The following is a 17,833-nucleotide window of genomic DNA, read 5'->3' on the forward strand; positions in this document are numbered from 1 at the left end:
AAATCCATTTCTGTTCTCACTAAAAATCAACACCAATGGCACATAATCAAGATCCAATTAAATATTTTCTTTTTCAGAATAGCAAATGGAGTAAGATAACATGTTCATATACTCTTATTCTTTATTCCTCCCAAATGTTTTTTAATAACCTGTAATACATTTATAATATCTGAGCACAATAATTCCTGTACCCAGGGCATTAATATGTGAAAGAATACAGAAGTTTGTCTTAGCCTGATCAAACCTTCAATTTTTAGCATTGTAAGTCTATTAGCACATAAAAAATAAGTTTTGGTCTCAAGAGAAGCAGAAACTTGACAGTCATGCTATGTCAGAAAATAAAACTGAATATTGCTCTAAAGGGAAGCCTTTTATGCAATGAGTCTTCCTGTTTTTTTCCTGCCTTCTTCAGCTCTTTTTCTAAAAATGTGAACATGAAGAAGAGTCTAGGTCCAGAAGACATAGTTCCATTTTATTGTCATGTCAATTTTTTTCCTGAATTTATTTTTGCTGACTTACCTTACTTGCAGAATTAGGAGATCCTGTATTTCTTAGAGGTCCTTTGCATGTAATACCAATTGCTTCATTAAAGAAAAATATATATAGTAAATTCAGGTTATGTGGATTTATTGTCTAACTAAATTGTACATTGATATTTAATACATATACTAAACTTGATAATTTTATGAGTGAATGTTATGAATAAGCAAAGCTATACATAATGCATGTAATGTTCTTATTGTAGCAAAGAGAATTTAAATGAGTAAAGAGTACTATGAAAATGAGTATTTCAGTTCTTTTCAGTATTTTTCAGGAAGCAAATGAGAAAACAGAGTTTTTCTTTCCTCCAGAAATTTTGCATCTCTAGCCCTGGACTCAGCTTAGTTCAAGGCAGTAATTCCTAGTTTTGAGTCACAAGTGATAACTCACTTATTTTATTTGATTTATATTGTATATTTCTTCCTTGAGCTCAAGGTTATGCAAATAGGATTCTCTCCTTCATTTTTCCCGCATGTCAGGAATGTTGTGAGGTTGGTTGGGCTGACAGTGATTGGCCTAAGGTCACCCATTGTGTTCTATGGATGAATGTAGACTTGACCTTGAAACTCTCCAACTGGTCCCACGCCTGAACAACTGTACCACTTTGGTTCTCAGCTGCTGTTATATCTGACCATTAGCCATACTGGCTAGAGGGGTCAGGATGTCATTCAATAGTATCTGGAGATGAAAGACACAACTTAAAGACACCCTGTCATGCTTGTTACCCCACCCAAATCTTGATCTCTTGATACCTCAGTAGTTTACAATTCACAAATGAAAATCAGAACAGCCTCTCTTGTAAAGAATGGCATATTGAGCAAATAGGTTTTGAAAAAGCATTTCTATCAGTGTCTTGTTTCACATGCAAGTGATTGAGTTGGCAGACATCAAGTGATCAATATAATGTATTTCTACTTGGCAGAGAAGAGGAAGTCATAGCTGGCTAGAGTAACTACCAAATAAAATCATGTGGGTAATTTATGAGATCATTGCAATAAGCTGAATATTTGCATAGCTTTCAGCACGGAAGATTTAACCTGGAGTAGCTGAATCACATCACACACACAAGAGACATGCAGACGTGCATGCCTCTGTATAAGACTTCCTTTCCCACTCTTCAAGTGAAGGGTTCTTATGCTATGGATGATTTCCAGCAAGTTCAATCTCAAAGAAAGCTTTTTCTAGTAGTTCCCCTCTGAAAGCAAGCTGTGTAAACCACAGAAAGGAAGGAGCAACAGCCCTTACAAGAGGCTCACAGTTTCTCACAAATGAAAGTTTGTTAATAACAGCTCACCGAATTGTTCAGTTCACTGAACAGCCTGTACTAAGGCAAGTTGGGCCAGAATAGCAGGCAAATCTTGAGCAATTTACAGCTAAATATTCCATTTTCACAGGCATCTTTTATCTTACATTTGCTAAATATTTATGGTTATTTTCTGATCATTATTTTTAATCTGTATACTAGTAGCAAACTGAGTCTTTGACTGTGAATCTTTATGTAGACATCAAAGTACCATCAATAAATCAACAAGCTCAGAAATCCCAGGATACAGTATATGAATGAGAAGTCTTTATATAAGACTCTGTACAGATAGAAAAACAAACTCCTGATCCAGTGAGGATGGAATATGATTACTGGCAACAGAATTAATACTTGGTGTTTGGGAGTGTCAGGGACTAAAAGCTAAGGTGGAAAGGGAATGGTACTGGGTATCCTGGAAGTTGACAGGACTGAAGACAACTCTGAAGACGAGCACTCTATATTGTAACTCTATCCTGCAGTTGTCACATGTTTACAAATACAGTGGTACCTCGGTTTATGAACTTAATTCGTTCCATGACTCTGGTCGCACCCCGAATTGGTCTCAACCTGAAAGAAATTTCCCCATAAGGTTCAATGTAATTACCGTTAATCCGTTCTGGCGTGGAGGACAGGGAGGCGGCTATTGCTTGGAGGGAGAGTCCCCCTCCCTACGACCACGTGTCAGGGGTGGAAAATGGCCGCGGACCACATGTCAGGGGCGGAAAAATGGCCGCGGACCACGTGTCAGGGGCGGAAAAATGGCCGCGGACCACGTGTCAGGCGGAAAATGGCCGCGGACCACGTGTCAGGGGCGGAAAAATGGCCGCGGACCACGTGTCAGGGGCGGAAAAATGGCCGCGGACCACGTGTCAGGGGCAGAAAAATGGCTGTGGACGTGTCAGGGGCAGAAAATGGCTGCGGACCACGTCGGGTGGAAAAATGGCCGCGGACAACGTGTCAGGGGCGGAAAATGGCCACGTATCCTGTTCGTACCCTGAGGCGGAGTTCCCAAACCGAGGTAAATTTTTGCGGCCGTAGCTGGTCATAACCTGAAAAGTTCGTTAACAGAGGCGTTCATAACCCGAGGTACCACTGTATATGGATGCCCCTTGTTTGTCTGAGTTTCTTGAGCATCTTTGAACAGAATAGTTCATTATTACTTTATTGTTTTTATTTTTTTTCAATATCCTCTCATTTCTAATAAACTGTGAACAGTAGATGTTTTAATCACTTTTCATCTGAAATGAGAGGAAGTTTACTTCCGGATAGAGGCCAGCAGAGAGCATGCTGAGGCATGCATGAGAATACTGGATCATGGAATGGTTGAGTCTTGCTCCACAGAATCAGTTGTTAAGGCATGTCTATAACACCAAAAGATGTATGTCTAAAGGTGGCACATTTTTCAGGTGAAAGTTTCCATTTCTTGAGAGAGAGAGAGAGAGAGAGAGAGAGAGAGAGATTTTCAATATAGTAAAATTTTACAAAACAAGAGATAGAAAGTCAGGAAAAGAGAAAAAGGAAATAAGAAAGAAAAGAAAACATACAATTATGCCTCCCGCCCTTCTTTCTGTCGAGTAATTATCATCTTAATCTTTTCCCCATCCTCTTCAACCCTTCTTAATCCCTGAATCCCGAAATCATCAATCTTTTTTCTTTCAGCAAAAAGTCCATATAAGGTTTCTAGTCTTTCAAAAAAAGTCTTTGCCATTTTTTCCTGACCAGTGAAAGTTTTGTTCTAGCTGTTGTCCATCATACTTTGTATGCTGTGAAATTATTTTCATACTGCACTGAACAGATAGAAGATGAAGAAATGTAATGTGTTTGCAAATCTCTTGGAAAGCATATTGAGAATAATCTTTGAGCATTGTACTTTGTCCTGAGGGCAAGATGCACAACAGAAGTTTGTTGACTTAATATATAACTTCAGTGGTCTGTGTTTCCATTTTTCAGACTTTCACAAATTCAGAAATTGTAATAGAAATGTTCCAGAATAACTAAATTGAATTTATGATGAGGCAGCAATCATTGTCACTGTAACCTCTCATACTGTTTTTTTTTTTCCTCCCTGTTTATTGCCTGGCTGAATAGCTTTTCTACAAAAGCTGTCCTGTTGCTGTGTAGTTATTGTACTGCTTTAGATATGAGATAACTGGAAATCAGAATACAGATATGTGTAATAAATAACGGGCATTAGAAGCCATGTAAGACAAGCTATTAACACATTTGATTTCTGCCTCCATTTCTCATCTGTAGTGATTTTTTCTGAAAAAAAAAACCCAGCCATTGGTGAATGTTAAAGTGAGATATGTTGCAAATGTGAGTCTGGAAAATTTGAGCAATGAATAGACAAGTAATGGGGTAGGGTTTCAGAAGAAGACAGACTTGAGGGGCAACATATAAGCTAAGTCCTCTCTGTCTTGTGGGTATTGTTGCATGACCCAGCAGATGCTTCCACTGCAGAGTGTAGGTTGAACATTGACACTTACTGTTCTGGGACAGGGTCCCGCAAATGTTTTTCACACCAAATGCCATACTTGATCTTTGTGTGACATGCCAGGGCCATAGTCCAAAAAATAGCGGGTATGGGCAGGCTGAAACCTACATTTGCTTTCATTTTATTTACAGTTAAGAAATTAAGAATTAATTTGATTGTTCTTTGGTAATGAATTTAATAATTTCACCTTTTGTCACATTAAAATAATAATTTGGTAACAACTTTGGGAAGTTCCTAAAGAGTGCTGCTCTAAGCTTGTGTAATCTCTTCATAAAGATGATAGCAAAAGTAGCTTAAAAAGAAAGAGAAATTGACAAAAAGTCAAGATTTCTTTACTCACTTGCAAGAATGAATCTGACTTCTTCTTCTGGCTTACTAAAACATGACTGGGGAAAAAAGTGACTTAGGATGCTATATGAGCACAGTTCCTGGAGTCATGCTAATACATAATCCAGAAAAAGATGTTGCATTTGGAGGGTTATCCATACTAAAAAGTAAATCCTTATTACAGTGGATCTCTTAAAGTTGATGCCTAACCAGTATCACTAGGATCTTACTTTGTTTCCTCCAGTAGGAGGATCTTGTACTTCTTAATGTCATTTGGTAGTGGTACAGTGGTGAGCAGAACCATGTTCTGGTACTCCTGAGCCAATAGTTCTGTACCCTGTGGGGAGAGAGTAGATCTTTCTGAGAATACATCACTTGATGGCATGTATTCTCTTATTCTAAGTTCCACACAGTAAGCCAGTGTATTGCACAGTATTTTCTGACATTTTTTTTTGTACAAATTACACTTCTCTAAAGAGAACTACAATGACATTTCAAAAAGAAAAGAAAATTATTTATTCTTTTTTTTTCCCCAGCTCACCCTTTCTTTTTAGAAAGAGATGGGATGGGGCAAGGGCACAAATTCAGCTTCAGCCTCCAAAACACTGCTTGCTAAATTGCACTCTCTCTTAAATCATAGTAGCAGACGTGTTTCTGCATTACCAATATTGCCTTGACTCAAGCACACCTTGAATGTTTATGCTGGGCACAAATCTCATTATAAACTCTCTGCAAAGATTTTCTAAACAGAGACCTAAAAAGAGAAAGCAATAACGTAGATTAAAAACAAGCCCTTAGAATTTTCCAGTGAAGCATAACTCTCTGCCCATGCCCCCCCCCCAAACTTGTCACCCGATGAGAGCTTTGCACAAGATTCAGGATGGAAAGTACTGCCATGTGTTTTCACGAAAAGAGAGAGTTATGTACTACCTTCAGAGAATCCATGGTGTAGAGTATTAGATAAAGTTGTGGAGCATATGGTCTTTTGCTATACTTAAGTAGTTTGGTCAAGTTTACTCAGGCTGTTACTATCTTAGCTATTCATCTGTTTGTGTATGTGTACCTCTGTTTATCACGAAAGCTTATGCTAAATATCCCTTTTTGTCAACTGGATAGAAACCATTAGGGGATGCTTTGTATGATGTTCTGTTTGTAATCACTGACTGACTGTCCCTATACCTTGGTAGATCACCTGGACACAGACCTGGGAAGTGGGAATCTCTAGAAGTGGGACAGTCTAGAGAAACAGGTTTCTGAAAAAAATGATCATTATTCTGAGCTTTATGCATTGCCATCTCTTGTTCAGATGTATTTTTCATTCCTTGCACGTCTTGGCCAAAGAGATGCCACTGGGAATTGGGTTCAGATGAACAAGGGAGCAGAACTAGATATCATAGTCCAAGATGGGTAGGAGGGCTAATGCTGTTCAGTACCTTTCTCAAAAAGCTCCCAAAACTGACTAGGGCCTGCTGGCTCTTGCTTGGCTTAGTTGACCAAATTCAGATCAGTAATGAGATCTAGTTCAGCTTTCCCCTAGTATGCTAATCAGGAGGGCATCATGTTGGAGAACACTGTCCTTAAAGGCTTCATTTGCCTAATTTGCTTAAGAATTGAATTGCCAGATGCAGAGGAGGTAAAGTATTGGAGACTTGCTGCTAGAGATTTGATTTTGCTTAATTTAAAGGACTTCTGGGTCTGTCACTCTTCAGTTCAAGCTATCTTAGAGCAGCTTTTTTTTTAACCTACTGTATTTTGTCTAAATTAATCCCATATTTCATTATACTTGTCCATACGAAGTCTGTGTCTGTAGGCAATTCGCTCATAAGTGTCAAGTGCAATCAGGTCTTCAATCCATTGAATAAATGGGGCCATACATTTATCTTTCAATGTTGCAATATCAGTCTTTTGGCCATAGTAAGGGCACGGAGAATCCATTTATGTTGTCCAGTTATCAAGTTCCACGTACTAGGTATATAGTTCAAAAGAATATTATCCTCTGAAAATTTTAGCTTTCGTCGCACAATCATATTTATATTGTCCACTACTTTCTCCCAAAAGTTAGGGAGGAGTTATAGGACATTGTAAAAACATATGCTTTAAAGAGGCATTGTCCTTATTACATTTCCAACAAAATGCTGTTTTTGACAGTTCTTTTCTATACAGAAGTAGTGGAGTTCAATAGATTCTAAATATTATTTTTTGTGGTATAAGTCATAGTTTAAGGTCCATTGACACTCTTGCTATAGAAGTTAAGACACTCTCCCATAGGCAATATAGAAACCTCTAATTCCTTATTCCACTCATCCCTTAACATCTGCATATCAAATTGATTTATTGATAACAAATATCTATAAAAGCTAATCGTTTTTTCAGTTCTAAAGGATTTAACAAGGTGTTCTAGTATCTCTGGTGTCTCAGAAGCTGAAAATGCTGCTGGTCCAAACAATGTTGTTAACAAATGTTGTAACTGTAAATATTGGCATTGGGTTGCATCTGATAGATGATATTTATCTCTTAACACAGAATACATTAAAAATTCATCTTCATCATCTATCAGTTGGTCCAAAGTCAATATCCCCACTTCCATACAATTTTTGCATATCACCATCTTTTTCCCATTTTTAAAGTTGGGTTTCCATTCCCCATAAAGTCAGTTTGGCATGGGAAAAAGGGTCAAATCTTTTTTTATTAGACATTATGTTCTGTAGCTTTCTAACTGATGAAATTGTTTCCAGAGATATTAGAGTTTTAATATATTTAGATCCTAATACTGTCCATCCAACCAAAGGTGTTACATATGTGTATTCCAAAATTGCCCAAATCGGAAAATTAACACCACTTGTTGGCTTCCAGTATTTAATAATTGACAATAGGTAAGTATGGTGATATAACTCCAGATTCAGAAGACCGAATCCTCCCTCATTAATTGATAATTGTATTTTTTGTAAAGATCTTCTCGGAACTGAAGAACCCCATAGAAATTTTCTAAACAAAGAATTTATTTTCTGAAAATATTTTCCAGATATAAAAACTGGAATTCCTCTCAGAATATAAATTAATCTGGGAATAATATTCATTTTGAGAGAATTCACCTTTCCCCAAAGGGTGAGGTTTAATGACTCCCATCTATTCATATCTGAAGAAACCTCTTTATATATTTTATTTATATTACATGTTACTGAGTTATATCTTTTGATATCCACATATCTAAATATTTAATGGATTTGGTACAAATACAGAATTGATATTCCTTAAATGGATGGGTAACCAAATTTTCACCTATTGGCATCAACTCCAATTTGGACCAGTTAATAGAATATCCTGCTATTTTACTAAAGGCATCTATCATTTGCATCAACACTGAAATAGTAGTGTGAGGTTTAGAAATAAACCTCAGATTTAGATTTATTTAGAAATCTACAAATAAAACCAGTTTATGTTCAACTGATTTGTGTACTACTCAGTAAATCTCCCTGTGTTGTCTAATAGCACAAGCCAAGGGTTCCACACAAATGTTAAAAAGCAAGGGTAAAACTGGACATCCTTGTCTTGTTCCTCTAAATAGTGGAAAAGTAGGAGAAAACATACCATTAACCTTTACTTTAGATGTGGGTGACTCATATAATAACTTCATCCATTTTATAAATTCCAAAGGAAATCCAAATCTTTTTAGTACATCAAGCATATATTGTTTATGTATTTTGTCAAAGGCTTTTTCAGCATCTAATGATAAAATTACAAACTAATCTTTGTTTTTATTCAAGTCTATTAAATCTACAGCTAACCTAATGCTGTCTGCTGCTTGTCTAGTTTTTATAAACCCTGCTTGATCATTCTTAATAACAAACAATAGCACTTGCTGTAATCAGTTTGCTAACACTACTGTTAAAATCTTTGTGTTGACATTAATCAATGAGACTGGACAATAATTAGCATGCCGAGTATGATCTTTACCTGCTTTTAGTATAACTGTAATATAAGCGTGATTAAATGCTGGTGATAAAATTTCCTTATCAAATATCTCTTCATATACTTGACAAAGTTTGGGCACCAGAAGATCTATAAATGTTTTGTACCACTTGATAGGGAATCCATCTAATCCTGGTGTTTTACCAGTTGCCATTTTTAAAATTATTTGTTTAATCTCTAGCTCAGATAGTGGAGTGAATAAGAGTTATTTTTGTGTGTCATCTAAATGTGGTAGGTTAATTTTATTTTAAAAAGCCTCTATATCTTCATTCGATATATCCTCTGGTTTACTATATAATTCTAAATAAAATTTTAAAAATTGACAATTACTATCCATTGAAGTTTTATACATTTCATCTCTTTCACCTCTAATGATTGGAATCATTGCCCTATCTTTTGCTTTAAATGATTAGCCAAGATCTTACCAAGTCTTTCACCATTCTCCCAGTATCTCTGTTGTAAACATGTTAGCATAAATTCTGTTTTCTGTAATATTACAGTTAACTCCTATTTCTTTTTCTGTATTTCTCTGTACAAGACTGTAGATGGGCATCTAACCCATCTGTGCCCATAAATATTTCAATTCATCTTTTAAATTAGTTTCCCTTTTATTTTTAATCTTATTTTTGTGTGATGCATAAGCAATAATTCTACCTTGAATGTATGCTTTATATGCTTCCATTTCAAAAATTCGGGCACTTGATGTTTCTGAATTCAGATCAAAATATTGTAAGGCCTCTATCTGCATTTGTTGTACAAATTCTTTATCATTCAATAGGGAAACATTAAGATATCAATTTCTTGATACCTTAACTGGTTTCTGAAACACACATTTCAAGGTGGTTGCACTATGATCAGATACATAACATACATCAATGTTAAATTCTTGAATTTGATTATATAAAATCGACAATATTAAAAAATAATCAAGCCTAAAAAGTTCTGATGCACATTTGAATAAAATGTATATTCTCTTTTAGTTGGATACATCAAATGCCAGGGGTCTACTAAATTCAATTCTTCCATATAAGTCTTAATTGTTTTCCTCGCTATTGATTGATTTTTCTGTTCCAGTGTATTACTATCAAGCTCAGGATCCAATATTTCATTAAAATCTCCTATTATTAGTTTATCATAAATACACTCATCCAAATGTTGAAAACATTCATAAAGCATAATAGGAGAATCTAAATTTGGTTCATAAACATTAACCATAGCTATTGCAGTCTCTGCTATTTTGGCACACAAATAATGCCGATTTACATCAGTGACAACTTGTGGTACATCAATTGGGAATACTTTCTGATCAAGAATGGCCACACCTTTAAGTTTTGTCAAAGTATCTGTGAGGTAAACCTGTCCCATCCCATGTTTCATTAATAGGGATTAATTTAAAAAAATGTTAATCATATAAATCTATTAGAAATATATATGCACTTGAATAATATTTGTAATAGATAAGCATATATAGAATTGTAATTATTTATTATAATGATATATTAACACTTTTTTTCCTCTTTGTTGTATTTTTTCACTTTTTTGTTAGAGTACTTTTGTGTATTTTTTCTTCTTTTTGTAATAAAAAAATTAAAAAGATAAAAAAAGAGCAGCTTATAAAAAGAGAATTAGCTTCATATAATTTGAAGAGCATTACATTTTCAGTTTATAGTACAATCCACTTGCAATATTTCCACTTTAGATACCCAGTGATAATAGTTTTGTTCATATATCTTTGATCCATTCTGCTATGATTTAGGTAAGCTACTTTGACCCTTTACATTATTCCCCCTTGTCCTCCAGCTCCACTTCCTAGTTTGGATGTATTGATGGTGAAGGATTTGAACAACATGCCCATTTAGGAATTGTTTAGAATGGGACAGGCAGCCAGTTTAATCTTGAGGTTCACGTATGATGCTTGCTGGTAAGATGGGTTGCAAATGCACTTAAATGTGTGGAAATATCCAAGTACATATGCACATTTGAATATATGCAGCTTTTACCAACTTACAGTAATCTTAGTAACTTGGCCAGAAACTTCTCAATGCAGAAGTCTGTCTCAATCTGCAAGTTACCCAACTGTAGTTTAGACTGTGTTCCACATCTGCATAAGTGGCAATTTAGCAGGTCATAGAGGTGCATTTGACCAAAAAGGAGAAGCATTTGTCTCTTTTCTCTGTAGTCCCTCAGCCATGGCAGTTGGTCACTGAATGGCTTTCAGATGGAGCTGCCTTCAGACACAGTAGTAGGATATTGATTGCTGCTTTGGCCATCATGGTTAATTTGAGTCATTCCCATAGTTATAGATATGTTTTGACATTTCTTGACACATTTTAGTACACTCTCGTGTACTGATTACATTAGGGTTGTTATTTGATACAATACTCATAACCCTAAATAATGAAAATTTTTCTTCCAGGTGTATGGAATAGCACTCATCAGTTTGTCACTGGTAATGCATGACATAATGTTCCTTTTGCTTGTATATTACAGGCTAAAAACAGAGAGACTGGAGCCTTAGCTGCTGCCAAAGTCATTGAGACCAAAAGTGAAGATGAACTGGAGGACTACATGGTGGAGATAGAGATTCTTGCTACTTGTGACCACCCATACATTGTAAAACTGTTAGGAGCCTTTTATCATGACAGCAAATTATGGGTAAGAGGACTCTAATGCAGTGTTCTTCTTTTTCCAGGTAACACCTTGGAACTTTTCCAGGTAACACCTTGGAACTTGAATATGCAAGATTATGCACAAGCAGACATATGCTGATTCCATGTAGCTTAGTCTTTTTGAAGCTACTTATTGAATATCTTTATGCAGTGTATTGATTATGAGATTTTCTTCATAAATACAGTTAACAGTTGTTATGTGGAGTTCTTATTTGCTTATGATCTCACTGCCTACCATTAATCTTAATTGCACTGAGATAGACCTTCCTTTTATGCTACCAGTGTTCCAGAATTTCCTTCTGCCTATTTTCCTTATGAATCTCTACAGAAGAACCAGAAATGCATCTTTTTTGATAGCTGGACTTTGTTTTATTCAGACTGATTAAACTCTGGTTGGTTCAAGCATCACACATGAACTTCAAGATTAAACTGACTGCCTGTCCATTCTACAACAATGATCATCCTTCACTAGCATTGACTTTAGTAGTTGGGACTTTCTACCTGGAAGATTGTTTAATCTAAACAGGAGTTTCTACAATTCAAACGTGTTGATCTTCTAAATTATATTGCAGAAAAATGTTCAATGAAATTTCTAGAACTCAGAAGGAAAAAAATACATTGCAGCAGGGAACCTACACAACTATTAGAAGAACCAAATCAACGTTCTGTGGCAGTTATTTGTTTAAAATCACTATATTGCACTCTTAAGTAGTGGAAGTTGCAAGATATGTCAATGAAAGGAACACCCCAAGTTCACATAAATGTAACTGAAAACAAACTTTGGAGAGTTTGGGTGGGAGTTAGTCATGTGGGGTTTTGCGGAGGGAAACATTTAGCAACAGGGATGGAGTGGGCTATTTGGAAAGAGAGATGATTCACCAAACCATCCGCCCTCATCTGACCACCTTCCGTCTTGATTTTGAGCAGTTCTTCTTAGAAGGAAACTCAACTTGTTTAAACAAATGCTCTTTTGCTCAGGATTTTTTTCAAGAGGTAAAGATTAGCATGCTTTCTCTTTCTCTAAAGTGACTGCATTCTGAGCTGGCATGCAGTTGGGAGTTGTCTAAAAGCAACTTAAAAGATAATGGCGAAGGGATAGGCAAATTCTTGCCCACTCAATTTTTCATTAGTTGTGGTTTTATCTTTCCCCTAACAGAGGAATGCTTATGCCCAATGGCTTCCATATTTTGAGTCACAACTTATCAGTAAGCTCCTTTTTGCTCAGTTTTGCACCAGATTTCCACTTTTGAAGATTTTTCTTATGCATTTTTTTTTATTTTCTTAGGTGTATTATAGCTGCCCCACTCCAAAAGACTAGATCAATGTTTCTCAACCTTGGCAACTTTAAGATATGTGGACTTCAACTCCCAGAATTCCCCAGCCAGCAAGCTGGCTGGGGAATTCTGGGAGTTGAAGTCCACATTTCTTAAAGTTGCCAAGGACGAGAAAACATTGATCTAGGTTATAATGTTCATTATATTTCTAATCTGCCCAGTATTTGAAATTCTTCAGCTCTATTTCTTTTTCAGGTATTTTAGCTGCCCTGCCTAAGATCGGTTTACACATAACCCTCTTATGCTGTTTCTCTGCATGTATGAATATTTCATCATAGTATAGAAATCCTAACAGAGTTATTTTTAAAGTCAATGTGCATCCTAGCTGTTAGGTTCATATTGCAGCTTTCCCCCTAAAAAAAATTTAGTATTGTATGTGAATATGAGTTCCAGCTGCCATCACTTACACATTTTAAATTGAATTAAGTACCTCGATGGAAGTGGAATGCTTATATGTGATCGTTACTATAGAGCAGTGTTTCTCAACCTTGGCAACTTTAAGATGGGTGGACTTCAACAAGCACCAGCTGGGGAATTCTGGGAGTTGAAATCCACCCATTTTAAAGTTGCTGAGGTTGAGAAACACTGGACTAGTCAGAGTCCCAATAACAGACAAATACACAACATCCCCTTTTGGATTTCCTACTACTGTTTCTCCTGTGTCAGGTTTAGTCTACAGAAGTAGAACTTCGGAACCAGAACCTCCAGTGCAGGCATGTGCTAAGAAGGAAGACACTTTACAGTCCTCTGGAATCTGCCAGTTCTCTCCAAATGATTTTTGAAAGGTTCAAATGGCACACTAGGCCTGACACACAAGCTCTGGCATCTGGATGCTCATGAATCTTCAAGCCTCTGTGAAGTGTTTTATTAATACAGATTAATGTTTTAAAAGAAACATTGCATTGGTCACAAAGTTACTTTTTCATCACTGTCGTATCTGCTAATGGTCTCTGTCTGAGGCAGTCGCTAAATGAGGGCTACCTGTACAAACCTCCCTACATTAATATTATGAATAATAATTTCATCAATATAACCACTAATGCTAAATTCTTGCATTTATTTATTGCAGTAAAGGAGGAAAGTGCACTTGGAAGATGGTGTTTATAAATTAGTACTCAGTTGAGTAATTTTACCAGCTGAACTCACCTGAAGGCATGTGAGCAATCCAGAATTAAAAGTTTGAGCTGTTGGTCCTTCATAGCATAGTTTGGAACTGCTACAGTAGCAAACTTGGTTCAATAACAAGGCACTGAAAGGACAAAGTATATTTCATGAAATATTGAAGATGATTTAAATGAGTTTGGATACCCAAATGGTTGTAATCTATTCAGTTTCAAAGTGCAATACTAGATTCATTACTGTCTAATTTTTTTCCCCACCTGGGGCTATTTCCACCTTCCCTTCCTCTTGTAACTTGCTATTGATGAGTTAACTGCTTCACGAGTGACATTCTCAGTTTGCTTCTTCCCTAGTTAGCTTTTATGTTTGTTCAGGAAAAATAAGGCATTATGCCTAACGTGCTGGTGAATGGTACTCTTGTATTGCAGAAGAATAGCAAAATGGAAGCAATCTGTTTCCCCAGGGAATTAGCTATTTAAATTCCACCTACTGAATACTTGCATGCCAGACAAGCTGTTGACATTTAACTTCCCCCATACCCCAGTAAACACTTCTTTAGATTCTCTGAAGTCACCAAAAATGTGCGATGGTTTTGTGAGATCACACGGGCGCATCAAAACTTTCGCAGTTCTAATTAGTGGACCTGAATTCCCTGAACTTGCCCAAAGTATAGTAGGAAGATCATTCCAAGTATTGGCCTTCTATGCCATATTTCTTCTGAAATCTGCTACATAATTGTCTTTAGACCAACCATATGACAGGCAGCTTTGCTAGCAATGCTCTTTCATTCTTAGAGCTTTTTCTTTTCTGGCATGCAAGGCCTGTTGCTTGTCCAGAAATTACAATCTTCCCCTTAGTTAAGTCTACATCTGCTGAGGCTCCCCAGTCTCAGATTTTTGTCTGCCTCCACTGAGCCATGCAGTTCACCCCATTCATCTCCTAGCAGAGCTTGTGCTGATCCTTTTGAACCTGATGGTTTTGCCTCTGAAGATTTCTCAGTCTATTGGATATCTCTCTTTGAGACTATCCCCAAATGCTCAAGTTTGGAACCAAGCACCCAGGTCTTCCTACCAAGAACAAATTGATGGTACATTCTCTGGCCTTTGAGGTTCAGTAGTCTTCTCTGAAGGTAGTTATCAGACTTTCTGGCTAGAACTTGGCAGGATGATAGGCTCCCTGCCTTGAACTCAGCAAAATTTCCCAGGGCTTTGGCATGGTATGTCTGTTTAAGAATTTTTATTCTGTATTAGGATGGAGTTGCTTTAAATGGCTGATTGCCCTCTGTGAATATGTAGTGGAGACCCTTCCACTACATTAATTAGTGCATTTTCCCCACCTTTCTCCTGATTTAGCCAAAATTTCAGCCTTAAAACTAGTAGAAGACACAACCAACTTTCTACCTTGGAAAAACTCTAGCTCCCAATGTAACTGCCACAGCAGGAAACTTGAATATCAGTTAACCCAAGATGTTTTTGCTTCACCATTCTTCATTCCATTGCTTTCAATCTTGCTAAAGCCAGCTTCTATGCCACTGACTTCCTGCTCCATCAACAATCTTAGAGTGAAAGAAGATGGGAGGAAAGATGAGTCAGGGATGGGAGGAAAGCATGTCAACAGGACCATGTGAATGAACCCTTAATTATGATTTGGTAGTGTACAAAAGCAACTGGAGGCTCTGAGTGCAGTTTTCTCCTTTTAGGCCAGAGCTGAATCTCTATTGGACAATCCTTCTCAGTCATCCCAAGTTCAAGATCTGCCATAGGTTCCCTCCTGGGAAATGTTTGTTTGTTTGTTTATTACCTACCTACCTACTTATGTGTTTTCACAACCTTTTAAAAAGCCAAGGAAGAACCTATTTTTCCCAATCCAGCAAAGCTGCATTCTAGAAACCTCCTCAGATGATCTCAGTACGGGTGGGAATAATGTAGAACATGGTGTCTCTCAAGTAACCTGAATCCCAGCTGTTTAGGGCTTTATGGATAATAACTAGTTCTTTGTATTTTGCCTGGGAGCAGCTGGATAACACAAGTATGGTATAAACTCTGCATCCTTTTGGGGGCGGGGGGGGGAGAAATCACTAAATCAGGCCTTATTCCAGGGAAATAAGTATTAATTTGACCTTCAGTGTGTGTGTATGAACAATTAATGCTCCAGTAGTAATTGAGCATGGGCCAAGTTATCAAAAGTATGTATTTTCCTGTCTGAAATCATTCCTTCCAGGCACAAGTAGAAATAATTTTACTTCTTATTAAAATTCCCAAATTTTCAAAATAGTGATACTTTTAGCATTATGTTTGGAGAGTAGGAGGTTGCAAGATATAGGCCCATGATGTCACTTTTTTCTGGCTTGAGATGCGCTAAGCCTATCTTAATGCAAAACAGATTTATTTTGTCTCCTGCTAAAAATTGTCATGCAATAATACCACTGATTTCCAATAATTTACTTCCAAATTTTAGCACTATGAGCTCTGGGGGACACAAAAAGGGGGTTGCATGCCAAAGAATGTCCCCCTCTGATTTAAGATTATTGCTTTTTCTGTGTCCCAGTACATTCTTCATGAATTTATTTATTTATATTTATATGCTGCCCAACTCTCAACAACTCTGGGAGGTTCACAAATAAAAATATTAATCACAAGAAAAAACACAATAATGGACAAAAATGAAGAGTAAAAGATGGCAAGGATGACAAATCGAACAGGAATGAAAAAAAATGAAGTCCACAGTTCAAAGGGGGCTTCCCTCACCCTCGACAAAGGTCTGGGCAAAGAGCCAGGTCTTCAAGGCCCTTCGAAACATTAGCAGAGTGGGGTCTATTTGGATCCCAGGGGGAACCTCATTCCAGAGGGCAAGTACTATGACAGAGAAGGCACGTTTCTAGGGTCCCAATAGATGACATTGTTTAATTGAATCCAGAGCAGCCCTCTCTGCCGGATTGAAGTGGCTGGGTAGATATTAGGGGAGATAGGTGATACTTCAAGTAACCAGGCCATGTAGGGCTTTATAGTAATGACCAGCACCTTGAATTGTGCCTGGAAGCAAACTGGCAACCAGGACAGCTCACAAAGCAGAAGTGTTACATGGGCATAGTGAGGCATGCCCATCACTGCCCATGCTGTTGTGTTCTGGGCCAGTTGTAGCTTCTACATGGACTTCAAGGACAGTCCCATTAAAGTGTGTTGCAGTAGTCAAGCTGTGAGGTGACTGGGGTGTAGGTGACTGTCTGAAAGGTCCCTCTATCTAGGAAAGGATGCAACTGACACACCAGATGGAGCTATGCAAAGACCTTCTTGTCCATAGTTGTCACCTACTCATCAAGTAGGATCTATGAATCCAGGAAGACTCCCAGATTGCACAGCACCCTTGAATGGGGAAGTGCCATCCCATCCAAGGTCAGAGATGAAATATCCCCAGATCTAGGTGGTCCAAACACCTGTAGCCACTCAATCTTGGTTGGACTGGGTTGGAGATGGTTTCTCACCATCCAAACCAGCACAGCCTCCAGGCACTGGGACAGAACCTTGATAGCATCAGTTGACTGGCCTGGGGTCGAAAGATATACTGCAGCATACTGATGATACCAAACCCCAAGCTGGAGGATGACCTCACCGAGCAGTCTCATGTAGATGTTGAAAAGTATTACCTAGGGCAACCCTTCAAGAAATGTATATATGGGTTTAAAAAAAGAAATATGGAAATGGTATCAGCAGTTACATCCTTGCGAGCCTGACTTTGAACATATGCCACATCGCTTTTCATTTGGTTTGTTGTTTTTTTGTGGTTGCTTTCATTTCCTATTAAACCTTATCAGTAGACATTATATTAAATGGCCATTAAATAACACTAGAATGAGAGACCAAAATGTAGAAAGCTGCTTTATGGCTGACTATAAGGAAGACTGACCAGCAGGCAGGTCTTCAGTATTTCAGACAAAAAAAATATTTTCCAGTGATTCCCGGAAATGTTTGAAGAAATATGTGGTCTATCTCTGAGCTATGGTGGGGATTGCTTCCTTCAGCTTAAAAAAAGCTTTTGCATATATTAGGTTTCCATGGAGGAGGCTGATATTTTTCTTCTC

General features: G+C 37.4%; 1 protein-coding gene across 3 annotated transcripts in view; it reads left to right on the plus strand.

The window, feature by feature from the left end:
* Positions 1-17,833, plus strand: part of STK10 (serine/threonine kinase 10) — an 88,391-nt gene that overhangs the window by 21,065 nt on the left and 49,493 nt on the right. For all 3 annotated transcript variants that reach the window (XM_088133672.1, XM_088133673.1, XM_088133674.1), the window contains one exon: positions 11,124-11,288. In XM_088133672.1, coding sequence (XP_087989798.1) covers positions 11,124-11,288 — 165 coding nt within the window. The remainder of the gene's footprint in view (positions 1-11,123; positions 11,289-17,833) is intronic.

The sequence above is a fragment of the Python bivittatus genome, unplaced genomic scaffold (assembly GCF_059951505.1).
Source record: "Python bivittatus isolate LINGU-HERP-01145 unplaced genomic scaffold, Pbiv_v1 ctg000080_np1212, whole genome shotgun sequence".
NCBI lineage: Eukaryota > Metazoa > Chordata > Lepidosauria > Squamata > Pythonidae > Python > Python bivittatus.